The sequence below is a fragment of the Poecile atricapillus genome, chromosome 1, assembly GCF_030490865.1.
Source record: "Poecile atricapillus isolate bPoeAtr1 chromosome 1, bPoeAtr1.hap1, whole genome shotgun sequence".
Taxonomy (NCBI): domain Eukaryota; kingdom Metazoa; phylum Chordata; class Aves; order Passeriformes; family Paridae; genus Poecile; species Poecile atricapillus.
In genome coordinates, this window is record NC_081249.1 from 4670478 (window position 1) to 4697542 (window position 27065).

At 45.9% G+C, this 27065-nt stretch overlaps 1 protein-coding gene across 1 annotated transcript; it reads right to left on the reverse strand.

Moving 5' to 3' along the window:
- Positions 1 to 1919: 1919 nt before the first annotated feature.
- On the reverse strand, positions 1920 to 25453 carry RIPK4 (receptor interacting serine/threonine kinase 4). Its single transcript, XM_058828919.1, has 8 exons — positions 24852 to 25453; positions 16932 to 17223; positions 8792 to 8940; positions 7981 to 8030; positions 6792 to 6950; positions 5758 to 5864; positions 4983 to 5235; positions 1920 to 4081 (listed from the first exon to the last, which is right to left on the reverse strand). Exons 1-8 carry the CDS (start codon positions 25385 to 25387, stop codon positions 2904 to 2906), a joined length of 2724 nt encoding a protein of 907 aa, XP_058684902.1. The 5' UTR covers positions 25388 to 25453; the 3' UTR covers positions 1920 to 2903.
- Positions 25454 to 27065: the final 1612 nt, after the last annotated feature.

Genomic DNA, 27065 nt, shown 5'->3' on the forward strand with positions numbered 1-27065 from the left:
CTCCCCTCTCCGCCACCGCCGCGTTTGAACCGCAGGCTTGTCGAGTCCTCCCGAGGCCTGTACAAACACGGCGCGGAGCAGCAGGTAAATAAAGCTGCCTGGTGCTGGGAACAAACTGCTGCAAAGACGGGTAATGAATGCAGCAGGGGCTGTGCTGTCCCCCGGGGCAGAGGAGTCAGGAATGGGGATGGTGTGAGGCACCTTCCCCGCTGCTGGAGCTCCTGCACGGGGAGACGGCACCAGCGGGGCCTGGCAGGCACCCAGACTGTGCCACCGGAGCTGTGCAGGCAGAAAAACCACATCTAGAGATGAAAAGGGGAAGGTTATGGTCACGAACATCATTTCATTGTATCTTTTTTTTTTTTTCTTATGTTTCTCCCTGAGTTGAAATAGCCACCTGGGGCCATGGTCAGCAGCAGCCCAGAGGAAGCAAATGGGCACAGAGTCTGCAGAAGGCCTGCAAGCACCCTCTGCCTGATCTTGGAGGTGAGCAGGAAGAGCTGATGTTCATCTTTCAGCCCTCTCACCTGCAAGAGAGCAGCTGGGGACCTGGAGCAGGCTCAGCTCCATGGAGCCCTTTGTATCACACACAACCTCAAACCCACCTCCCAAGCCTGCAGGGTTTTTTTTTAAAGAACACACCCCAGACTTTGGGAAGAGACAAAGAAATGCCTAAAAGCTTTAGGTCAGAGCCAGAGACTTCAGCTAAGTCAGAGGAGTGTACATACAACTAGAAAAGTCACCTGTAGGAGACCTTTACAAAACAGTACTTCCTAATTGCTGTATTATTGCCAATTTAGCACCCCCACTCACCCCTCCTGCCCCCAAGGCAGGCTAGTCCACAGGCAAAAATACCCACTCCAATCCTGGCAGCATGTCATTGCAATCCTTTGTTGTTTTTTTTCTCTAGTGCCAGCTGTGTTGCCTTCTCTGTAATGCATCGCTGGTGCCTGTTATTGTGAAAGACAGCATGGAAATAAGGACTCATGAGTGTGGCCTCATGTTTAATTAGACGCTAATGTACTATTATTATTAGGCACTGAAGGAATGTACTGGCGAAGCAGTGTTTGAGCTGTTTTAAAAGCATTTTATAAGTGTACTTTCCCCTTGTCTTGCTGGTGTGAACCACCTTTATTAGGAGGTGCAAGACTGCTGTTACCTGGTCTTACAGCTCTTTTACACTTCAGGCAAGTGCTGGAATTTAAGTATCTTTAATCTCACTGCTCAGGAGACTGTGAAATAGAAAGGAATGGTGTGTGCTAGGCTAAGCCAAGCATTTAAGCTTGAGAGACCAAGTGGTCTGTGGTTGAATTTGCTATATTGAGACAGTGATTAAGTGCAGCTTAATGAAACATGGCCACCTTATTGGTCTCCAAAGAAGTGGAAGGAGGCAGTAGGAAAATGACAGTTTTGTTTGCTGAATGAGAAGTTTCACTGTCAGCACCTTTAGGAGCTTGCTGGGACTGCCATGCTCTGCGAGGAGTGGCATTGCTTTGTAAACTCCATGTAGTGGCAGGAGCATGGCTTCACCGTCTACTTTTTAATACCATTTAATTCTTCACAAACATCTACAGCATAAGAAGAAACCATCCCAGCTGTACATCAATGTGTTACACACCTAAAGGTTTGGTTATGTGAGGCTTTATTCTACAATTTTTTTCTGTAAATAACAAACACCTCCCATTCCTTCAAGCTCCTGACTTTCTGTAAAGCCGTAGGGAATGTAAAACTGAGGGCAGCCTTACATGTCAACAGTTTGGGATTCAACATCATTCAAGACAAGGCTAGCTGGAGCTCTGAGCAACCTGATCTAGTGGAAGGTGTCCCTGCCCAGGTCAGGGGGTCTTTAAGGTCCCTTCTAACACATGATAGTTGTGTTCTGCTGTTGTTGGTCAATGGGTTTTCAGTTGCTTTATCGACTCGAAAATACAGACAAGTTGTGGAACACATTTTTTTATTATTAACAGGCCACATTTGTACTTCAAAAAGAGTGAAATTAAAAGGTGTATTAAAACATACCCACTCTAAGCAATCTATTTTCTTCAGTAGAAAAAAAGCATACAACAGATAGAAATCCTATATACACAGTATATCCGTTCCAGTCATCAGCCCCTCCAAACAGTGTTTTGCAAATTGCTACAACAATTGGTGTTAGAACAGACCATCCAATTCCAGTCCAGTATGAATTTCAGCTCTTGACTTGCTCATTTAAGACAAACCACTAAGCACTTAGTCCAGTTTACTGATTTCAGGATACATACAAGGTAGTACTGTACATGAAGACAGCAGTGTTAAGCTTTTACTTCTGCTTTTTTTTTTTTTTTTTGGAATCCTGCCTTGTTATTAAGTCTGCCTTATAAACTTTGAGTACATAGAAATCTGTAATCAATGTCTCCATTAAAAAATGTAACAGAAACCTGATTAACTGTACCTTAAATAGCCCTTTCCTCAACTTCTGCATTAATTTCAAGCAGACTGCTGTTGTGCTTATTCTACACCGGAGGCTTTCAGCCCAAAATATAGATCGCTGCAATAAACCACAAATCTATGCCATCTTTTTTTTTCTTTTTGTTTTGAGGAAAATAAAAAAAGCACAATGTTAGTTCTTAAATTAGTTTGGCACATAGGGGAAAAAAAAAAAAAAGCAGGGGGAACAGGTGAGTCGCATCCTTCTCTCACAACGTCCTTGGGAGGGGAATGTCTGCATCCAGGCAGGGTGGGCAGGCACAGAATGAATGACACAGACCATGGCAGACTCCAGCTCTTGGCCTTAGTCACACTCAAACACCTCAGTCCACCAGCTGCCAGTGCTGGTGAGCGCATCCCTGCACAGCTGGAGAAAGCCCTGAGCGCCAGCAGCCTCCTCACACCAGGTTAAAAACGCACCACTCGGCACCTTTTGCTTAAGTGTCACTTAACAACACGGTAAATGAGCTGTTCCTGCTCTGCTGAGCAGGCGGGAGCAGGGTCTGACACTTGGGTCTCGGCATGTCAGTGTGAGCCCCGTGCTTCAGGAGAACCTCCACTGCTTTCGCATGCCCCCCTCGCGCAGCCAGGTGAAGAGCCGTGAACCCCTCGCTGTCAGAAATATTGATATTTTCTGCACTGACAAGTTCTTCTACTACTTCAGAGTGCCCGTTTTCCGCGGCAAGGTGCAACGCTGTCCTATTTAAAGGCCCTCTGGCTAGAACGCTGGCCCTTTCATCCATCAGCAGCTTTGTTGTGGCTAAGTGGCCGCTGCGGGATGCCAAGTGCAGGGCCGTGTATCCCTCTGCCGTGGTGGCCTCCATGTCTGCCCCGTGCTTGAGGAGCAGCCTGGAGGTGCTCGTGTGGCCGGTTTCAGCGGCGATGTGGAGGGCAGTCTGCAGGAGCCCGTTGCGGACGTTGACGTCCGACTCCAGGTCGATGAGGAGGCGAGCGACGCGGTAGTGACCCCGCTGGGCGGCCAGGTGGAGCGAGGTCCTTCCGTCCACGGTCTGCACGTTGACGTCGGCGCCGCGCTGCTTGGCCAGCAGCTTCACGATGGGGAGGTGGCCTTGCCAGGCGGCGTAGTGAAGGGGCACCCAGTCGTCCTTCCCCTTGATGTTCACGTTGACGCCTCTTCTCAGCAGGATGCGCACGATGTTCTCCTGGCCGTACTGGCAGGCTATGTGGATGGGGGCTCTGCCCTCAAAATCCACCTCGTTTAAGGACGCGTTCTTGTCAAGCAGCATTTTAGTGCTGAAATCATCCCCGTTTTGGGCAGCAAAGTGAAGAGCAGTCCACTGGTCCTCATCTTTGGCATTGATGTTGATTTTCCTGGCCATAATCAGCTCCACGATGCTTTTAAACTTCTTCTCGATGGCTATGTGAAGAGGGGTGGACCCTTTCTTGTTGGTGAGGTTAGGGTTAGCATTGTACAGCAGGAGCCATTTGACACATTCTTCTTGACCTGCTTCAACAGCCAAGTGCAGAAGACTGGAGTTCCCATCTAAAACAATATCAACATCTTGAGGCTGGAGGATCTTCATCAGCTTGCTGGTATCCCCGGATAAAATTGCCTCCGTCAGCTTCCTCTTCTGTATGTCGGTAGTACCAATATCTAAATGGATAGATAGAAGAAAAATTTTACCATGAGTGTGGTGAAACACTGGAACAGGTTGCCCAGAGAGGTGATGGATGCCTCATCCCTGAAAACATTCACCTTGATCTAGTTGAAGATGTCCCTGCTCATTAAAGGTCCACTCCAACCCAAACTGTTCTAAGATTCTGTGGAAAAGACAGCATCACAGTTCTGATGCCCATCAAACCTTACCTGATCATGGTTTCAACAATGAGCTGCCTGCTGTACAATCCACTCCCCTTGCCCCACAGGAGTCCCAGAACATTTTCAAGTCCGATCTGGACCCCCACTGACTCTATTTCTTGTGGCACGAAGACCAAAGGATGTTGTGGTTGGTCTCCCTGCACTAACCATTTGTTTACCTGACTGGAAAACAGATGTCTGGGGTTTGCAGCACTGGACTGAAAAGTGAGGGGGTCTTTATCACAATGGTCCCAGGGGCTGCTGAGAATGTGGCTTGAGTCCTCTTAAAAACTAAGGTGCTCAGGTTTAGGCTTAGTTTAACTGTGCAAGCCACAGACTCAGCTGACCTGACTGGGCACTGGCTTTAATCCCATGTCAAGCAGGATGCTGGACTAGTAGTGACCTCCCTTCCAACCAAACTCTACATGACTGATTCTGTAATTGCTTTAATGGGAGTTTACTCCTTTACAAAAGTAAATGAGATTTATTATTTCTCATTAGATCATGTTTGGGAACCACGTAATTTTTCTATTTGTATTTTTTCCTTTTAAATAACTACCTCCAGTAAATAAATTTGTAGTGCTGACAGCAAGAGAAAGCAAGGCTAACAGTAATTTCCAGAATGTTATTCTACTCTCCAGCCCATTGACTCCCATGCCCCAGTCCAAACAGCTACAAAGGAAAACGTGACCATTACCTGAACTCTCCCTTTCAAAGGAAAGGGAAAGGGATCCTCTGGATGAAAAAGCTGAATCTACAGATGAAACTCCTGAGAGCCGCTTGTCACTGGAGGCAAGTTTGGACTCCGAAGAGCTGCGGCTGAGATCCTCAGGGCCTTCCATAGTCTGTGAAATCCCTGAATCCAACTGGGACAACAACTCTGAGAGACTGTAATCCTTAACTGATGGCAGAGCAGGCTCCTGTTTCTTCTGGGATAGTGCACAAATCCCCTTCAAGAGAAGCACACAAGCATTTTAGAAAGGTCAGCAAACAAAACTGAGCAGGAGGCCCTACAGAAGAAACATGAATTTGTTACTTTGCAGGTAGCTTTTAAACACTATTTGTATTAAATGAAACCTATGAATGAGGTCACTGAACTTTTTCAGAAGCAGGAGGGCAGCTTCCATCAGTACTCACAGAACCACTAAAGCCACGTGGCCCTTCTGTCTACGATGGTTTTTAAGATCAGTCACACCCACACAGCTCCAGCCTTTATTTCCTAACTGTCCTGCTATCCCCCTCCACAGAGTAAGATGCACTTTGCATTTGGATCTGCCCTGAGGTTTTCCTGAGCTGATCCATGTCCCTGCTGTCATTTGTGCATTCCAGTCCTTCACCAAGACCCACTTCCATCAGACAAGGTGGTACTCAAAAGCAGCAAAGAAAAGGTTGCTTGGAACCTTCCAGGTCATAAAGAAGCCTGTTCCTCCCAAAACCCTGCAAGTTTGAACAAGAAGTGAAAGAGAAAATACCTCAGGCTGCTGCTCTGGGGCATTCTTGGTGTCCAGGTCCTGGGTGACCATCTCTTTTGTTTCATCTTCTGGTTTTTCACAAAGGGCCTCTGTTTCTGAAGTGATTTCTTTAAAGAAAACAAGAGAAATTTTTAGTGCTTGTTTTTTTCAGGAGAGTTTCTGAGATACCCTGCTGCCTTTCTCTATCAATAGAACTTAAAATCTCTGAGATACTGAGGGAGAAGGACTCCAGTCCTGACCATTCCATCCAGCACCCCCTCAGTGGGCACAAGTGTGCAGCCAAGCCAAGGGTAATACACAGGGCTGCCCAAACAATTCATTTTCACTCGCACCCATGGTGTTATACAGGGGCCACACTGCAGGGCTGTGAAATGGGAACCACTGCACTGCTGGCAGATTCAGATGGTTTTTTTTAAAAGATGGAATCCCTCACCTCTTCAGTCCTCATTCCTTGTTTGAGCAGGAGAAGGAGGAGAGGGAAGATGCTAATCTCTCCCATTAATCCTAAATGAAGCTACCTGGTGACAGCACTTGCTAGTGCCAAACTACCACAACACCTGAATTCATAACAGGTGCTTTGGACAAGTTCAGACCTTTTACTGGCACAGAAGTGACTGTACAAACTATTTCATTACAAGAAAATTCACTTTCTCAACATATAACAATACAAATTTCAAGAGCCAGTTCCTTCCACGCTTTGGTGCACTGCAAACCACAGCAACTCCAGCCTGGCCTATGTCCTGACACACACTATCAGAAATAAATATAATTTCTGGCTAAATGGACTGACTGGTTCAGTACAAGGCTTATTCCTGGCGTGTTTACATAACATCATCATGGTCAGACATGTCCTCAGATAATCCCTTCCTCCACAAATGAGTAAGTGGCCTGTATCATTGTCTCCACCACACAATGTGCTCTATTTATTCTGTCACAGAGCTTCTCAGCGTTTACCCCAAGGATTAGCAGAGTCCTGAGCAATAATGTGACTCATAGAAGAATAAATGGGCAGCCAAGTTACGAGGAAATCTTACCTTGAAATGTTGGCCGTTCACCAGGATCATCTTGCCAACATTTTTGCATCAGTTTGATCAAGTTATTACATGAATGAGGTCTGGATTTGGAAACAGCAGGCAGCTCTGGGCGGTGGCCTTTAACTACTTTTACCATAATATGTAAAATGTTGTTTTCCTCTGTAAAGCAAAAGCACACAACTTTAGATGTCCCGGCAAAAGAAATCACTTCTCTTTTTTTCCAAGAGCATTAAGAGTCCATTAGGCTGGAAAATTTGTTTTTACACATTTTTTCTAGTTTTCTTATCAATAGGCAAAAAACTTGTTGGTTGTCTTCTCCAACAAGGTATTTTTAATGCAGTAACACCTGCTTCCAATGTATCACTTAAAAACAATTTTCAGCAGGTGATTGTGTTCTTTTTCTACCTATTAAAGATAAAGAACAAAAGGAAAAAAAAAAAAACCCTCAAACAGTTCTTTGCTACTTCACTTTGGATTCCCATAGCTGCTGTAAGAAAACAGAACCTTAGGTTTTATTTGGACCAGGCACCGGAACTGTTGATAAAGGTGAAGGAAGAACACAAATCAAGAGGTGCAGGAAGGCAGCTCCTGACTGTAAATCAACCACTGGGCTAAACGGAATCCATCACTGGGAGAAGAATGAGCAGTAGACTGGAACTTGTTGGGACGTGTTTGCCCCACACAGGCCACTCACAGACACAGGAAAGTCATAAAGAATAAATAGCTGCCTGTTGAGCGGTGCATCCACTGCAGGGTGGAACAGGGCTTATTCTCACAGACAGATTTTCTTTTTTCTGGGGTTTTTTTTATTGCTTTTTTTTAAAAAAAAGAACAAATCTATGCCCACAATCTACAAGCAAACTGCAGAACCTCTCTACAGAGGAAAAACAGCAGAAAAACTGCCTGCCAAGTTGGCTTTGCCACACTCTGATCTGAAGCTGTGCAGCAAACTCCAGCAGAAACAAAAATGTGCAGACAAGGGCCCCTGCAGCAACACAGGTTCTGTTTTCATGACGTAGGACAAAGGAGGATTTAAGCTTCTGTTCAGAATTTGAGAGCTTAAAAGTGTCTACCACACAAGACTGTTAGAATTTGGAGGTAATTGCACAAAAAGCTGGGGCTAGTGGGACAAGAAGTGTGCTTAGTAATGGGAAAAAGAAAAAAAAATTCAAGATAACGCACAACTTACCTGCAAAAGGCTTCTTCTGTGTAAGAACTCCCCAAACCACAATGGAAAAGCTACCAAAAAAAAATAAAAATTAAAAAGGTAAAAAAAAATTATAGGTTTTTTTTTTAAACAAAACTGAAAAACTTGGAGGAGTATAATTTGTTTTTCTTGTCCCTCCACTTTTGTATCTAATTCAGCTGATGAACACACACACAGAGATGCAACAAAAGTCATGATTTCAAAGTCTAGCTTTGGCAGGGAGGAACCTGAAGCAGCAGACAGAGGGACTTGCTGGAGGCTGCCAAGTCCTTGGTAGCATTTACCAACCACTCCACATCCACCCTGACAAAATCAGAGAAAGCATTACAGTGGATTTAATTTAATGCTTCTACACTGCAAGATGACTTTAAAGAAATCCATTTAATTTAGAATAAGAGATATCTTTTAAATCTAAAGCTGTGATTTCCTTTTCCTAATAATCTTGCCATGAAAGAAGAGCCAAAGACCTTGTGATGAAATCCACTGAACATAACTCAGAATTTTATCACAGACTGGAAAAGTAGGTCAGGATGTACCATTAGAAGGGAAATTAAAGGTGGGCAGAGTGCCTCCCATTGCCAGTTGCTAACAAATAATTTCAAGACCCAGGATCACCTGCAGTTTTTAACAGGCCTCTACCCTACAAAGACTTTGCAAAACTCAAAGCAAATGTGACACATTTCAAGATGAGCCTCAAATTATATTTAGGGGTTTCATGCTTAAAAAAAATTAAAAAGGGCTCATTATACAGGGTTACTAAAATAGCATTTAAGTGTTTTCATAGTTCACTGACCTGTACACGTCATGTTTGGTGTCAAAACACCTGTTTTTCTCCTTGATGCGTTCTGGAGGAAGATAGGCAATGGTGCCACACAAGCCATCCATGCTGATGTCATGGGAATGGGACAAGCCATTGCACTTTGCAAGCCCAAAGTCAGAAATCTGGGGGGGAAAAAAAAAAAAGGAGGAGGAAGAAGGTGAGAAAAGTGCATGGTACCATCAGACTTTCAAGGTGTTCACAAAATATTTTCTGCAAAGAGCAACAGATGCAACAGGGTGACCCAAAAAATACAGTGAAGTGCTGTTCAGAAACACTAAGGCAGTAAAACATCTCTGGAAGCATAATGTTTCAGTGGGTTTTTCTTAAGTTAAAGAAGAAGGGAAAAAAAAAAATAAAGGCAAGCAGTTTTTGCAAGCAACAACATGCCAGCCCATTACACAGCAAACACAACAAACAGTCAAGACAATTTATTGTAATTTAAACCAGTCGAATTTAGCTACTGCAAACTACTTTAATGTAATTATTGGCTCTGCCAACCCCTTTCCCTACATAACCTCACACTGTACCATGTGTTTAAACGTCCTGCTCTCCAATGAACTCTGGAGAATCACTCTTTCAAATATCACTCTTCACTGACCAAGCCAAACAGCAGAGCCATGGAGTGCTCCAAAAACCCAAATGGAAGCACACACACTCCAAAATCCCACACAGGGAACTCTTTTTGGCAGCCAGGAGATCCAGCAAGTTGGTGCAGTGACGCAGTGAGCCCAGCTGAAATGAGCACAACAAGTGACAGCAAGTTTATGAAAAGGACACACCTCCACTTTAATTTGAAGTGTCAAGCAAATATGCATTCATTTGCTCTCAAAGGCATACCAATCATCGAGCAAACAGATAGGCCAGGAATTTCCTTTGTCTTACTTAATTTCCCACTGGACAAAAATGTCTATTATGCCAAGTGGAAATGTCAAGAAAAGTCAAGTCTTTTTGGACCACTGAGCACACTGATTTTTGTCTACATGTCAGATAAGATTCCCCCTCCCCCTAACTTATACATTCTTTTTATCTAATAAATACTCAGGTTTTTCAATGACTCATTCCCTTTTTGATCTTCACAGCTTCTCCTTTGAGAAAGTTTTCCCTCAAAACAACAAGCATAATTAAAAAAAGCTTTTTTTTTTTTTTTTTACTGTACACTTTGAGAAGTTTCTCTCTAAACATACCACAAAACTAGTTGTAACATGTGTCCATTACTGGAAAGGGAGAAAACTGCTGCCAGCTTCAGCCTCCTGGAGAACAGGCAGGTTACACAGCCATGCAAGGAATCTCCTTTTGCCATAAAACAAACAAAGCAACCCACACAGCTTCAGCAAGAACTTCTCCCATGGACAAAGAGCTCAGCAGAGGCATTCTGAGAAGCAGGAGAAATCCTGCACCCTAGAACACAGGTATGTCCAACCTGTTGTCCCTCTTTAATCTGCAGGGTAATGTGGGAATGACTTGAGAACAAAAAAACCACACACAGGATTTTAAAAAAAAATTAAGAAAGAGGGGAGAAAAGGGAAAAAGCAAAGTTCTCTGGAGGAATAGTTACTCATCCTTGTAGAGCTACACTCTCAAGAGAGGGATTGCTGGACTCCTCAGCAAGCCAAGCACTGGAGCCCAGGAAAGCAGCAAATAGGAAACCCCTGTCAACACACCCTGGGAAGATTCAAATCGACCACCTCAGGAAATGCTGCATGAGTCTGGGGCACCTGGTGCTCCAGAGGAGAACAAAAGCACAACCCCAGCATGACACCAGGCTGTGGTGTCAGCTTAGAAATGAACCGAACGCTGCAAGTCTGAACGGATCCGACGTGGTGAAGCGCTGCTCCCCTTTGATGAACGTGAAGCAGAGGCTTGTGTGCACCTCAAGAAATCCAGCCATAATTAAAGCCACACACCTCCCTCTTTGTCTAAACAATGCTGTGTTTCCTACTGTGTGAGTTAAGAAATAAAGATGAAATGCAGACGGCAGGGTGACACTCCTGTGTTTGGAGCCACCAGCTACGGTGTGTGAATCTAAGGCTGGGGGCTAAGGCAGAGCTGAGCACTCCAGACAGAAAAAGCCACCCTACAAACAAAAAAACAGCTAAGGTACATGGTATACACCCTCCCTGGGCTAGCAAGAACTTCACCTTGTGGAACTGTCCCTACCTAGTGTGAAGGACTGGGCGTTGTGTCAATTAATAAAAGATCACCTGTAGAGCAGGGCTTCGATCATATCAAATTCTGTTCCAGAAGGAGAAAGCAGTGGAAATTGAGGAATTGTTATCTTGCAGGCTGTAACAAAATAGTGAGGTTCTGCAGACAGCTTTTTGTGGCTTTTATTAGTTGCTCTAGGGTGAATTTTCCACGCTGCATGGTGTATTTAGTCATGCAGGTTCTTTAAACACCAGTGGGAACTGCGCAGTGGGTGGAAGACAGCCATTTAACTTGCCTGTTTTGCCTTTAAATTGCTTGCCAGGCACCTCGTTCTGCAGCACCCTTGCTGGGGAAGGCAGTGGAAGTGGAGAACCCTTCCCCACCCCTTCCTGCAGATCCTTGCTGGTCCCTGCAGCCCTGCCCCTGAATTCCAAGGGAATCCGCAGCCTGGCTCCTCACATCAGTGATCTCAGGTGGGTCCCTTCAAAAGCAGCCGTGGCAGCAGCAGGGGAGACACGGAGGCGACAGACTGCTCCATGCAAAACCCGCGGTGGGGAGGTGGGAGGAAGAGAAAGGAGCCTTGGCCAAAGCCCACGCAGGCGGTGGTGGGATGCTTCATGTTCGGGCAGCTCTGCTCCTTCAAGCGCTGCATGAGAACCAACACGTGAGCACCGAGCAGGGACAGGAGCTGCACGTGTTCTCCTGCCCACTTCCAGCAAGGAAGGATCCTTACTGAATCCTTACTGAAGGATTCCAAGATCTGAAGATTTCTGATTATTTTTTTTTATTTTTTTTTTTTTTTAGTTCAGTTTTTTAACTCACGCACTCCAGCTTTTCTCTGCTTCTGCCATTTGTGGATTTTTCCGTTTTAGTTCGTACAAAGAACACTCACTTGCAAAGTTTTAGATGCTTTAAGAAATTATTTTTGGAATTTTTTTTTGTATTTTGGATTTTTTTTTTATTTTGGATTTTTTTTTTTTTGGAATTTTTTTTTTTTTTTGGATTTTTTTTTTTTTTTTTTATTTTTTTACTAGAAGAAAGGCTCGCATAACTACAAAACTACTACAGCCAGCTATTCCCAAGCACTGCAGGGATCTAGCTCCCAGGAACAAAATGAGTGCTTGGAAAGTGCCTTTTTTTACTGATGATTCCTGACAGACTGCCCTGAACTCTGCTCTCACCTCCTGATATCCTGAGCTCTGCACTTAGCTCCTGATGCTTTGTCATTTTTCTGAAAGCAAAACTCAAGAACCCACTGCAATAGATTCAGGGACAGAGCTCACCAAGAGATTTTCTGCATCAAATCCACTGGATTAATTTTTAATCTCTGCTAGAATATCCAGTATTTGTACAAAGTATCTGCACTTGGATATTGAGAATGCCTCCACATTTGTCTGTGGGGTGTTCAAGTGTCTGGTGGTGCGGGACGCTTCCTTTGTTTGTTTTTTCTTGGAGTAGGGGAAAAAAGGCTTACATTTTTGTTCTTAAGAAATATCTGAAATTTTAAAGAAATTTACACAGATCACTGATTTGGACTACTAAAAATTAAGACTAAAAATTAATTCCAAATACCAACACAAGGTGCACTTCAAACCTGTGTCTTTATGAACAGGATTTTTAATGAATGCACTTCAGTAAGCTTCTAAAAGAAACCTTTCTGAAATAGACTGCATTTCCATCCTTTTCCAACCTGCTCTGAAACTTTTAACTCCTCCAAACCCGTTTCAGGTGGGACATTTGTAATCCTCTTTTCAGAAGCATCACAAACCAAAGCTAAATATCCATTTTAATCCATCATGAATCTGCATTACTGTAACAGGGATGGTTTTGTTCCCTCCCCTCTGCCACCATAATTAGATCAATCAAAGAATTGATCAAGGTGCAAACCAGATTTGTTGGTTGGGATTAAGGAGCCATGCAACAAGAGCCCTGCATGGAAACTTTGATCAGGAAGGGTAGGAAACAAGCAGAAGGGACACACAAAACAAAGGCTCTCCTCATCTCTAATAACAGGAGAGCAACTGCAGCTGATAAAAAAGTGTCTGTCCAATAAAATGATAGAACTGCTCTTTACCAACCTGGCCTGTGCGTATTGCTTGGATGTCCAGTTAACAACCTACATGGAGAAGCTTTCTGATAATTAAATTTGCTATCTGACTGGGCTGCATCCAACTCCATGCTGAGAAATTTTGCAGCTGAAGCAAATAAAAGTGAAGACCACTTCAATGGTAAGACCATCAGTACAGTACAACACAGCAGCAAACTTCACACTGGTTTAAACCAGAGAACTGGAGAGGGGACAAAAGCAACTACAGAGAGCTTAAAGCAGTGCACAGCTGAGAGCAGCTCATTCTGCTTCAAGTTCTTTAAAACCAAAATCTAGGAGATGAAAAACAACTGGTCAGGCTTGTCTCTGTGTGTGCATGAACCCACACATATATACATGTATGTGTACAAACATATGTATGACAAGATGAGGAGCTACAAAAAACCCAAGCTGGACAGTGAGAGAAACAAGAATTTAAAAATAATGTTTCTGCCCAAAACTATTAAATTGCAGGTTGGCTTAATTTTAAACCCCTGAACAAAAAGTAACACACTTGACCATGAGATTTTGGAAGATAGGAAACCTGTGAAGCAGCAACAGAGATCATGAGGGCACGGTAGCTGGCAGCAAGTTGGGCATGAGATCTCTGCACGTGGTGGGGTGTTTATTCTCCTACCAAGGGCCCTGCAGAGAGATCACATCGCAGCAGGGAAGGAGCAAACCCACGAGGGCAGCGCTGGAATGTGGCATTGCTTCCCTGTGCCAGCCATTGCCACATCACAGTAGCTCTGGGGACACATCCAGAACGTGTGTGCAGGGCAGGAGAGCTGAAGAATGAGCTCAAAAAGATGTGGTCCAGTTGAGCAGAGAAATAGATGTCAGTCAGCATGTAAATATCAAAAGGAAATCTGGAGAAAGGGGCAAGGGAGGATCTTGGTGGCATAAAGAGAAGTAAAATGTTGACATGAAGGAAGGAAGAAAAGCAGGTTGATCCCTGCTAGCAAACCCTGTCTAGGTATGGAATAATCCTGCCAAGAAAAGCAAACAAGATGGAACAGGACATGGCAGGGAAGGGAGCTCCCACCACCAACTCACAATGGAGGATGGATGCATCCACCTTCCAAAAAACAGCAAAGCTTTACCTTGCACTGTACATATTACACACAAATATTTAAAATCACCAGGGAATCCCCCAGTGTGCCTTTGGTAAAATTAATATCTATCTATATCTGTGCTCAGACTAATCCCATCCTCCTAATTATCCTCCCAATCCAGCACACACTTATGTAATGCCCAGGCTTTATGATATGGAGGCACCCACTTGATGATAAGTTCTGCACAGCAGCACTGCCTGAGTCACCAGCCTCACTCAGGGCTTTACAGTGAGCACCGTGCTCATAAAAGGAGCAGGGTGTGTTTGCATTTAACTGCAGGATGGCACAGCAGCATTTCTAATGCTCTCCACTGGAAGACTGACTGTTTCCTGGCTCAAGGGCAAACAGTTTGTAAAAGTCCTCCCTACCTCCAAACTCTTCTTTTGCAGTTTGCAACATCTCTTCACTCACCTTAGGACTCTATTAGGGACAGGTCACATACTAAATTAATGCTGACATTTAAAAACACTTCAATCAGCAGCTCCATTAGCCTTCCAGCGAGAAAATGCACATTAAACCGAGCTGCAGGGTCTGAAATTTAATTATAAATTTCACATCACACAAAAAGAAGGTTTGGGGCCACATTTTCAAAGTGAAGGCGCCTCACAGAATATGTTCATCTCTTATTTTGCATATAGGTTCCTGTGCCTGCTTTGCTTCTTGGAGGGCTTTCCAAGATGCCTGTGGATGTAAGAGACTGCTGGCTGGAAAAGTTTTGGATTAGACCATTCCTTTCTGAACTCCACAGAAGTTCTCAAGCTTTCCTTGAGAAGTTTCTCAAGACCTTGATGTGTTTCATAGAGAAGCCAACAGTTCAGGGATGTCAGCAATGACCTCACCAGCGACTATTTTTTTATTTTTGTACATTTTGCACTTTGCCCCTTTGTGTTACATCACTGCCCAGATATAGGCTGTGTGCAGCAGGCAGAACATCAGGCACTCCTGAAACAGTGAGAAAAAACACAGCCTTGCTATCTGGGCTCATGGATGAGTCAAGAATCAGGAATTTAAGAAGTTATGCAAGCAAGCATGAACTTTTAAGTAAATAAATACTTAGCAAAGGTCTCTCAGCACCATTGTGTGAGAACAGGCTTTCAACAGTTCAAATCCTGATGTTCTGGTCATAATAGCATGACCAGCTCTAGATGCCTCCTACTTCAGAAACAAAATCCTTCTAAGAAATAAGTCACTAAGAGGCCTAGTAAAAGAGCTGAGACCATCACAAGTGTGATTGCATTGGTGGCACACACCTCTTATGGCTCCAACCCTCTCATGACATCAGGAAATCTGTCTTTATTTAATGAAAACTTCATTTTTAGAACGATACAGGCAAGATCAAAGGCACTTGATTGGTGAGGGGGCCAGGAAAACAGGGAGCAGATGGATTATGGCACTGCTAAAAATAATAATCAAACACTAAAAAAAAAAAAAAAAAAAAAAACCAGGGAAAAAACCTGTATTTCAGTCTCTGTGCTGAAAAAGAAAGTTGAGAAAGCAAGCACAACCTCTTTGGTCCAGCTGACCACAGAACCTCCAGCAGAGAAGGCTAACAAGTTTGCCAAGTTTACTCTTGAAATGGATAACAAAAATAATTTCATGCTGTGACAGCCACAAAAGAAATTCCTTTCAGTGACCTCTGGTATGTATGAACAGTCAGGACAGAGATTCTTCATCCCTGTACATGCTCTGAGCAAATGGAAATGAGCTTCCTCTGGGAAGGCTTCTCCAGACTCCAGCCATAAATGGGACCTGTGCATTTAGGGGTGCCAAGACCTAGAACAAGACAACCATGGCAACTGTGGAAGTGGCAAAGATGATGTAGAGGTTCACACTACTTTTCTCTCCCTGTTCTCATGACCCTGCTGCAGGGAAATTTGTAGCAGGGCCCATTAGGTCTCAGAAGCAGAATTCGCTACAACCTTCTAAAATTTCAGGAGTTATCTAGCCATACCTCTATTTATGTACTAAAATGGTGCATAAACCAGGTGGATTTTTTTAAGGGCTCTTTTTGGGTGGATTTTAAGTTGGGAATCGGAGGGGTTAGGTCAGTGGGCATTTCTCTAATTCTAAAGGAACGCTGCTGGTTTCTCTCAGGCTTTTTGCACCTGGCAGGAGCCACGGGGGAAGATCCAAAGGTGGCTCCCTGGCACCGAGCATCCAGTGTGTTATAAATTTGTATTGTGATATTGGCTTTCACAGATGAATCTTATATGTTAAATACTTTTTAGCTATGTATGAACTTTTTTCTTACTAACAAGTCTTAAGCTTAAAAGAATTTCCTAGGTACAAGGCAAGGAAATCCCAGAGGGCAAAGACAGTGGGGCCCAAGCTGTTATCAGGAGAACAATAGAGTCCAAACTGTTATCAGCGAAAGATATGAAGCCCAGATACCCTCAGAGGAGGGATGTTGGGGCGGACTCTTATCAACAGTGACCATTTGCAAGAGAAAGGAAACCAAACTCCAAAATAATGCTCATCAGCAAGAATAATGATGACCAGCAAAAATAGTGCTGACCAGCAGAAAATTAAGTTGTGCAAAAGCATGATCTAAGAAGGCAGAACCAGGGAGGGGACACGCTTTGAATATGCATTAACCCCTCACAGCAGGGGGGGATAAAAAGAGTGTTCCTGAGATACCAGGTGTGCTCTTGGCAGCGCGCCAAGGCACCCGGCCATAACTCTTTGCTTTACTTTATGTCTCTTATTGTCTTTATTAAACCATTTTAAAATTTTACAGGAGTGAGCTTCGTTTTTCACAAGTGCGTACCTTGACGTGGTAGTGGGCATCCAGCAGGATGTTTGCAGGTTTGAGGTCCAGGTGGAGCAGCGGGGGGGACATGCAGTGCAGGAAGTTCATCCCCACCGCTGTCTCGTGGATGATGCGGAAGCGCAGTTCCCAGGGCAGGGGCTCGGACGCCAGGAGCTTTTCCAGGGACCCCGTTTCCATGTATTCCATCACCAAACCCACCGGCTCTCTGCAGATGCCATAGACAGGAAGGATGTAGCGAAACTTGGCCATTTCCATCTTCCTGGCTTCTTCCAGTAACTCCATGCGCTCCCTGGGTGGGAGAGAATGGGAGGTGAGGGATGGAGCAGCTGTTTCTCCTCAAGCCAAACACGCACAAAACATTTCTTACAAAACTGAACACCACCTTTCGTGCCCATCCCCTGGCTGACCCAAGCTGCCATCTCACCAGCCTGCACTCCAGGTGGATTGCCATATTTACTGATTTGGGGTTTTGTTATAGATACATTTTATATTGTTGGCTTTCCACAAATATTAAAATGAATGTTATGTGTATAAGAATGAGAAATTTTGTTGTATTAATATAGTTTGCTTTATTTCTGTTATTGATGAAATTTAGAAATAGTAGTATAATACATATATCTAAGGCTATGGCATAGTATTAAAATAAAAACTGCTTTTGTTTGTATAACTCAAAGACTGAGAAAAAAAAAATAGCTAGAGAACTCCTGCATTTGTAAACTATCTTATCCAGATGAAGACAGCAGTGACCAGAACTCTGGGGGAGGAATTTATTGCATTTCTGGTATCAGAGAATGTAAATCTCAATAACGCCAAGAAGATTGATCTATTGGGAAGGGGGCAAGAGAAAACTAAACAGAAGAACCCCAAAGATCCTAAGAAGAATGTATGAATATGTATGAGAATTTATGGATATGTAGCAGGATTCTGTTTTTAAGAGACAATCCTTTGTTAGTAAGGTGTGCTCTCTTGGCTGAATGCAGAGACACCCGGCCGTATCTGTACACTTTACTGTATTTTTTTCTCCTAATTGTCTTTTTTATTAAACTTTTAAATTCTATAAAAATTACGTGAACCTCGTTTTTCACAGGTTTCATGCTTTCAGCAGCAGGCAGCTCCCAGCTGCAGGACCACAGGTGAGCCCTACACTTCCACAGTGTGAATATCCCAGGTGCAAAGCCCATCTCCCTGCTTTGGTGGTTGTGCTGTGCTGTTCAGAAGGATGAGACACATAGAGCCCAGCTTTACCACTGCTGGAACTCCTTGGGCTGAAGTCATTAAGTTTTTGTGAGTCATAAGGGCTGTGTTAATCGGAAGAGAAGCCAGGCACTGGCTTCACAGCCCTGCTGCTGCATCCTGAGCATAAACAGACCCAAACCTTGGGAGAGGAATCCTTGGAGACACCACTGAGGGCAGCAAACTGCCTGCTGTAACCAGGGAGACACAACAAAAGCCTCCCCAAAAAATACAGATCAGACAAGTCCAAAACTGCGCTCCCTGAGCTCCAGCAGGTGCCGAGAACTCGGAGCACAGCGTTTTCAGTGATGTAACAGGCCCGGGCCTGGCAGCTGTAATGAGCACCCCGGGTTGTTTACAGGTCACTTCAGCCTGACCCTGCACAGGGTTAAGTGTTACTCAGTCCAAGCTGCAGCCTCCCAGGTCAAGACCCTTAATTGCTGTGCCTTTCTTGTGCACCTCACTCACAGCCTTCTGCAGCAGCTCCAAGGCATCAGGCTGGAGAGGAGAAACAGCCCAGGCTGGCTGTGCCCACAGAGGAGCCACACTTGATGGCTGAAAGACCCTAAAAACTGTGTTATTAGTGATTATGAACCCTGCCCAGAGCAGCTTTGGGCCATGGGCACTGACACATCGCTATTGCTGCCATAGATTGACAAAAGAGGGCACAGGGAGGTCAGACAGGTAATATTTCCTGAGCAGACCCTCTCTTATTACACAACAGCTCCTGCAATGCACCCAAAGATGTGCCCACTACCTAATGGACAACAGTACCTGAAGTAAAAGGACAAAGTTTGTGCTCTGTGCCACCACCGAGTGATGCCAGCTCCCACTGTGGGAGCCTCATGGCAGAACCTCAGCTCAATCTAACTGGTTTGGGTTTAAAATTTCAAATCCAAAGCCATCAATCTAACTGTTTTGGGTTTAAAATTTCAAATCCAAAGCCAGCTAGAAGCACTGTCCACTTTTCAAAAGAGAAAACACCAAGTCCAGCCTGCACACGGCCAAGTCTTCCCAAGTGTCCCCCAATGTCTGGATGACCTGGGAGAAGCTGAAGTGCAGCCTGTGAGGGACCCTCAGATTTTGGGAGCTCATTTGGAGGATTTTGGGAGCTGTCATTCGGCCCTCAGGCTCGGCAGCAGGACACTCCCCAAGGCTGGGGATGTTTCTGCTGCTCAGCTGCTCTGGCAGCCTGCAATAACCTGCTGCAGGGAACATTTCCCAGCAGACCCATTGCAGAGGCAAGATCGGGCGGAAAAAAAATCATCTCAAGAGGGACGTACGCGCCGAGAGAGAAATAAAAAAGATAAGGGAAATCTTTTCTATTAACCATGTTGGCTCCGGCTGCTCCCTACAGCAACTTTCTTGTGAAATAATTGCCTTTGCAGACAAGTATCCAGTTTGCTCTTTGGCACGCTGGAAGGGAGCGCCTATGAATAACACAAGCAACTCCTTGCCCCCAAGCCACACGCATAGCCAGCATAATTCACCGGGCCTCGGCGGAGTCAGGGATGTAAAACACCCGTCTGAGCCCTCCCAGGCAAAGCAAGAACCACTAAGACTCCTCGGGATGGGGTTCTCAGGCTAGCAACAGCCTGAGAGAGCATCGCCACAAGCACAGATTGGCTGCTGGAAATGGGGCGTTTTCTAAAGGAGCAGAATTTTCTGTTTCATTAGAATAATTTAAAAAAGAAAGGGAGGGGGGAAAAAAAGCTCCCTTTCTGCTTGGACCAGATCCAGTCAATTGAGTGAATTAACAGAATAACAGGCGAGTGCCCTCTATCTAATCTGCCTGTTTAAATAAACCCCCATGCGACAATTACCACCCTTAGCACTTTCCCATACCCAGAGCATTCAAAACTGAACCAGCCAGAGGCCAGGGACGGCCGGCGAGGCTCGTCGGCTTTCAAAGAACTTTCAAAAGGGCCCCTGTCACCTTCTGAAAACAGAAAAGGCGAGAAGACAAAAGGACTGAAGAGAGCCAAAGCAGTCATTAGCCGAGTGCCGGAGCGCACCGGCATTAATGGCATTAACACAAACAGCTCGTTAAAGCAAGATCTCCTCCGGCAGGCAGGGATAAAAGTGTCTCCCTCCCCTCTCCCGAAGCTCGGAGCCCCACGGCCCCAGCACACGAGTGCTAATGGGTTTGTAAAACCCATCGGGGTTTGGCTGCTGCGGGGCTGCAGCCGCCAAGTTCACAGGCAGCGCATCAAAGGATGCGGCTGGGGGATGCTGGACCGCTCCGCTGCTGGGGAGTTACTCTGAACCATCCAAAGGAAAGGGAAAGCAAAGCTCCTGGTGGCGCTTTTCAGTCGGGAGCAGCAGCTCTAGCCCCTGTTGTAATGGTTTTTTGTTTAATACCCACTCGATTAAGGAGTTATCTTCTCTAGGCGCCAAGGCTCTGCTCCCCTCTCCCTCCAGTAGTGCATCATAACTTTGTCGTAATAAAGGAAAAAGAATAAAAGGGAAAATAGAAGGGAGAAGGGAGGGAAAGGAGGGAAATGGAGAAAAATGGGGGGAAGAGAAAGCAGAGGGAAAAATAAAGGAGGAGGGAAAATGGGGTGAAAAAAGAAGGGGAAAAAGAAAAATGGACAAACAAGGGGGAGAAAGGGAGAAAAGGAAAAGGAAGAAGGAAAAAGGAAAAAAAAAGGATAAAGAAGAAAGAAAAAAAGGAAAAAGGAAAAGGAAAAAGAAAAGAGAAAAAAGAAAAAGAAAAAAGGAAAAAGAAAAAAGAAAAATGAAAAAGAAAAAAGGAAAAAAAAGGAAAAGGAAAAAGAAAAAAAAGAAAAGAAAAAAATAATAAAAAGGGAAAAAAGGGGAAAAAAAAAAGCTTATACACAGGACAGCTGAGGTCATGTAAATGATGGGATGCACACACTTTCTCCTGTAAATAAAACCAGAAGACGGGGGCCCACACATCAAGAGCTCCAGCACTGGTCCAGTGCCAAAGAGCATCTCTGTCAGAGGAGTCAGTACAGATCAATCTTTTTCAAAGCAGCTAGAAATATTGCATGGATTGGAGACCTCCAGAGAGCTGTCTGCTTCCACTCAAAGTCAGACAGATAGGGCTGCATTCCTTGGATTCTCCTGGACCTTGCTCTTGCCCACTGCCCCAGTCCCCAGGGCCCAGCCCTTGTCCCACAAACCCTGCCACAAGAACAGCAGGAATTGCAGCTGTGCCTGCATTTGCATGGATCCAATCTTTGTGCCCTAGAGATAACACTGCTGTAAAACTACAACCTTAGACTCAGCAGGCAGTCCTTGCAGTTTTATATTCCCCCACCACTGCCACCACATTTCCCTAATGGAGTCTGAGACAGAGCAGTTAAAAGTTGCTCAAGTTAAAAGAAACTCAAGAAGTTGCTCCAGAGAAGCTCAAAATTTGTAATGAGGCCATTTGTGTGAGCCACCTCCAGACACAGAGCAGCCAGGCTTCTCCCAGCCCAGGGGAGATCCAGCCCTGCTCTGCAGTCAGGAATTTTAGTTACCTCTTCACAAACTGCTGGTGGTGCAGGTGGGGGTCCACCAAATTACACCAGCCCTGAATGTCCTCAGGAACTCTTCTCATCTGCATCATGGCAGAAGTTTTATAAGCACACAGTGGCCTCTGCTCTGCAGGGTACACATTTAACAATTTCCACACTGCTGACTCTCAGAGAAGAATGTGAATATGAGAAAACAAGAAAAAACACTGCATGGTCAGAGTATGTTGCAGGGGGGAAGGAAGAAAATCCCTTTTTTTCAGGTTAACAGATGTCAGCCCTGCTAACAGAATTATAGGACAGCCAGGCTCTCTCCTACTCTTTAAGGAGCACAAGGTGACTCTTAGGTTCTCCCTACACAGAAGACACATTCATTCACCTTCACCACCTAAATAAACGCAGCATCCACTAACAGCGAGGCATTTCCAAAACCTCCTCAGTTTCAAAGTCCTGCTCCATTCCTAAATCCAAGATGTGCAGAAGGAGATATAGGTAGGGCTTTGCTTGGGGTTTTTTTCCCCCTTAATCAAGAATTTTTTTGCACCTCCACACCCTGCAGTCACCCCCATGGCCAACAGCTCCAGTAAAGATCCCTCTCCAGGAAATGTTACACCTTACAGTCAGCGCGTTTGCGTTCAGCAGATGAAATCAACAAAGGATTCTCTCTCTCCGAGCTTGCCCCTGTTTTTCCCCACACCACACTTCCATTCTGGCCCACACGGGTAAAGGGAAGAGACTTGAGCCTCTCCACTGCAAGTCCTGGGGAAGAGGCTCCTCCACCTTCCTGGGTCACACTCGTTTTGTTCAGATTTACGTGGAACCTCCTCCTCATCCCGAGTCCCATGTGAGAATCGAGATCTCAGGGATGTGGGAGCAAATAAGGTGTTAGGAATGGAATTTGGCTGGATTGTCTGAGGGCTTGGGCTGAAAGGTAAAATACACTTCTGGCTCTACATTCAGTTTTTCTTCTGCTTGAGGCCACTTGGCTCTGTGATGTGATAATTGCCGAGGGAATTACTCCAAATCTCTCACTGTCTGCAGAAACACGGTAAGAGCGACTACACAGAGCATTACCACCAGCAAACCATTACAAACAGCGTTTTCATGTGGTACCAAATAAATACATCAGAAAAAGCCTCCGTGCTTTTCAGTTAATGTTTCTGATTCCACTGGCAATTCTTCTAACTCTTCATAGGGTTCCAAGAAACAGCTAGTCAAGTTAATCTCCTGGATTAACAATCTAATTACACAGGCTTGTTGCAACCTGCCAGCTAAAGAGGCTGTGTTTGATTCTGTCTGTGCCCCCCACCCCACCATTTGAATAGTACAAGTTTATTAGAAAAGTTTTGGGTGAAAAGTCTCAGCATAACCATCTCCTGAAAGGGGTTGGATAGAGCAGCCCAAGAACCAAAGGAGAAATATTAAAAAAATAAATAAATAAAAATCAGTTTACATTTATTTTGTAGCTCTTTCAAAGGCCAAGGACACTCCAATTTCTTATCAATGCTCTCCTCAAGCATCTGAAGCACAGATTCTGCAGTAAAATAAATTAGAGTTTGAAGGAATGGTTTATTAAAATAAATCAGAAGCTGCAGGAGCCCTGTGGTCTCAAAGTTCCCAAATTCTCAAGGCATTTTTTCCTTACTGAGCTGCATGTTTGTATGGTCTTCCAGTATTTGCACACCTCAGCCACGGAGGGACAGGTGGCTCTCTACTGCACATGGTATATATTAATACAGAGATCTGATAGCAAATCTCAAAAGTAATTGTTCATATTAAAATAGGTGACAGCATCCTTTGTCTCAGAGTGAAAATCAACTTTTGGAGTAAATTTCTAGCTGTACACTGCAAATGAAAACTTCTAGCTTATTTTTAAGACATGTTTTTAATCTTAACTTCAAAATTAATCGGCCATGGTACTATTTTGATCAATAAGCATCAAACCCGAAACCTTCTTTGAGGTTTTAATAGTAGGGGGCTTGAAGATTAGCACAATAAAAATACAATCTGCAATTTACAGCTCTTTTCCATTTTATTCACAGACAGCACAGTTACCCTATGCATAACAGTAAACGCTCCCTCTCCAAAGAACATTTAATTTCATTTATTCCGCTCTATACGCCATGCCTACTGCAAAGTCAGCAATTTAGATGCTGGAAAAGATGCTCAACTACCCCAGAAATCCTGCAGAAGATGGGTTTACAAACGTTTTCAGTCTTGGGCTAGCTTATCTCCCTCCTTCTGCAGGAAAGGCACCAACAGGAAACCTTTTGTGACTGAGCCAATCCACGTCTCAAAAACTGCAGAATCGGCTTGTGAGCTCTGCTAGCGATCCCAGAGATCAAGCTGAGCTGGGGAAAGCTCCAGGAACACGATTTGGGAATATTCACCTCCCTCTGCTGCTGGAAGCCACCGCTGTCCCCACAGCACAGGGATGCTCCTGAAGGTGATCTGACAGCCCTCCTCTCCTCGGAAAGGAGACCTGCACTCACAGCTCCCACCCCTGGACGTGCTCCCGGCCAGGCTGGATGGGGTTTGGAGCAACCTGGTCGTGGCGGGGGGCCAGAACGAGATGAGCTTCAAGGTCTTTTCCAACCCCAAATCCATCTGTGGTTCTGCGATCACACACAGCGTGAGAGCAGCAGAGCCCATCGTCCTCAGCAAGGACCACAAGGAGTGGCAGAGGGCAGGGGAGCCCCACCGCGGGGCACCTTTACCTGCAGAACAATCCACCTCCAGGGACTCGTCCCGAGCACAGACACACGGAGAAGCGCTGGCCCTGCACTGGAGCCGGACACATTTCCCAGCAGAAATGTCCTTTAGGAACATTCCAGCTCCCTAAAGACCCTGACACCCGCCAGCCCGAGCAGGCTGCCAGCACACCACACAAATCCTGCCCCTGAGAGCTGCAGGCCTGGCTCTTCCCAAGCCCCTGCATCCCAGACATTCCCACTCCTCCTGCCCTTCCCAGCCCATCCCGGGGCGCTCGGCGCCCGCAGCGGGCCCGTGCAAGCCGGCACAGCCTGGGCAGGGCAGGAACGCCTTCCGCAGGGCTCCGAGGGAACAGGAGAGACATTGGGGATATTTCCCGGGATCTGCTGCTGCTGGCTGTGAGACGGGCAGGGCTGCGCTCGGGGAACCTCTGCGGGAAGAGCCCCTCGTCCCCCCCCGTTGTCCCCCATTCCCTCCGTCCCCCCCTTACTTCTCATCCACATGCAGGCTGGGCGAACACTTGATGGCGAGCCAGGTTTTCCAGTGGAGGTGCCGCACCTTGTACACCTGCCCGAACCCCCCCGAGCCGATTTTCTCCCAGCTGCTGAACTCGCTCTCCTCGAAGGTTTTCAGCAGCCCCATGGCCCAGGGGGAGCCGCCGTCCCTCGCCATCGCCGCTGCCGTGCCCGGACCGCGCCCGGCTCCGCGGAGCGCAGCGCTGCGCCCCGCCCGCCCAGGTGAGTGACTCAGGTGTGCCGGGGGCACCGCCGCCTCGTCACTTCCTGGGACGGCCCAGGGGGTGGGTTTGCACTGGGTTTTTTTTTGCACAGCTCCCTTGGATGTCCCGGCACACAGGAGCGGGGTAGCTCCAGCGTTCTGGCTGTCCGGAGCTCGCCGGGCACAGCGATGGGGCGGGAGGGGAGCGCCGCGCACGCTGCTGAGCTGGGACAAATAAGTTGTGACAAAAAGGATATTAAATAAGGCTGAAGTGTTAAATACGGGAGAGGGAAGCGCCAGCCACCTCATTCCTGCCTTTTCTTCCTCCCCCTGCCCAGGGAGGGCAGCGGGTCCCTGTCCCCCTGTCCCTGTCCCTCTGTCCCTGTGCATCCCAGCCTGGTGTGCGGCACTCCGGCCAGCCTGCCCCAGGCTGCACTCTGCCCAGACACGCTCTGAAGCAACAGCTTTTAGGCTCTGGGAAGCTATTGCCGAGAGCTCAGACATCTCTGGGCTTTAGTTGCCCGTGGGATTAGAAGCTTTGATGAGATTTCAGTGCCTGGATCCTTTTGTGGATCTAATTGCAAAGACCACAGGACTCCCAGAATTGTTTTGTTCGGAAAAAACATCCAAGATCATCAAGTCCAACCTCTGGCCAATCTCCACCTTGTCAGCTAAACCATAGCACCAAGTGCCATATCCAGTTTCTTGAGCACCTCCAGGGATGGGGACTCCAGCTCCTCCCTGGGTTGTTGTCCTAATGCCTGACCACCCTTTCAGGGTAGAAATTCTTCCTGATTCCGAGCTAAACCTCCCCTGGTGCAGCTTGAGGCTGTGGCCTCTCATCCTGCCCCTTGTTCCCTAGGAGCAGAGCCGGACCTTCCCTGGCTGTCCCCTGTTGTCAGGGAATTGTAAAGAGTGAGAAGGTTCCCCCTGAGCCTCCTTTTCTCCAGACTAAACCCCCTCAGCTCCCTCAGCCATCCATCACTGGACTGACTGGATCCTTCACCATCTCCTTTGCTCTGCCCTGGACACACCTCAATGCCTTTCCTGAATTTAGGAGCCCAAAACTGGACACAGGATTGGAGGAGTGGCCCCAGCAGTGCCTGAGGGACAATCTCTGCCCTGCAGGTCACACCATTCCTGACACAGGCCAGGTGCCACTGGCCTTCTTGGCCACCTGGGCACCTCTGGGCTCATGTCCAGCCGTGGCTCAGACCAAGGGATTTGGGGCCTCACCCTGTTACTGAGATGCTGCAGTCGGAATTAAAGAGCCTGCAGCCTTTGGTGTGTAACAGGACTGGTGAAGAGGCTGTTCCGACCTGCATCACAACCTTCACCCCTATCACAAGTCTGAAGGTTAATAAAGCTGGCCTTTGTTTGTTACACTGAGTATCAGACTCGAGGTGATTGTTCTAGGCAGCCAGTGTGTGTCATTTAATCTGGCAGGTTGGGCAATAGATAGAGGACAATGTGTTTTAAAGCCAGGGTAATAGCAGTTCTTTGCAAAGCTCCATTTCAAAAAGAATCTACAGAGACATTTAATTACCTTCAAAAGGCACAGGACATGAAACCTGCTCTCAAGGCTTTATTCCACACGGATTTCTTCCTGCTTAATTTACTCCGGATTAAACTAAACAACGGCTTACTCTGAATGAGAACATCTTTGTAGAAATAAATCAGAAATAAGAAATAGCTGTGTGTAGAGACAAGCCCATGGGTCACCTCTGTGGCTCAGCAATACACCTCTACCTGGCCTCTGTCTCCTGGATATCATCCTGAGCTGCTCCTTGCTTTTACTTGGGATTCAGCTCTCAGTGGATCAGCCTGGAGAGCGTGTCCTGCTCTCACAGAGCTCTGCTTAAAATGAAGGGATTTGGAGAACCAGGGTGCTGAACATTTCTGGAAGAGCTCACAACTTTATTCCTCTAATGATACATTGTCACTCAAACCCCTGTTTCACTGGGAAGATGGTGAAAGTTAAGCAAGA

What these genes read in the sequence shown, in the direction of transcription:
- RIPK4 (XM_058828919.1), bottom strand. Translation starts at nt 25,387, where the DNA reads ATGAGGTGGCTGGCGCTTCCCTCTCCCGTATTTAACACTTCAGCCTTA. An exon ending in AGCCTGCATGTGGATGAGAA is followed by an intron (nt 17,224 to 24,851) that starts GTAAGGGGGGGA and finishes TCTCCCACCCAG; the next exon opens with GGAGCGCATGGAGTTACTGG. An exon ending in ACCAAACATGACGTGTACAG is followed by an intron (nt 8,031 to 8,791) that starts GTCAGTGAACTA and finishes TTTTTTTGGTAG; the next exon opens with CTTTTCCATTGTGGTTTGGG.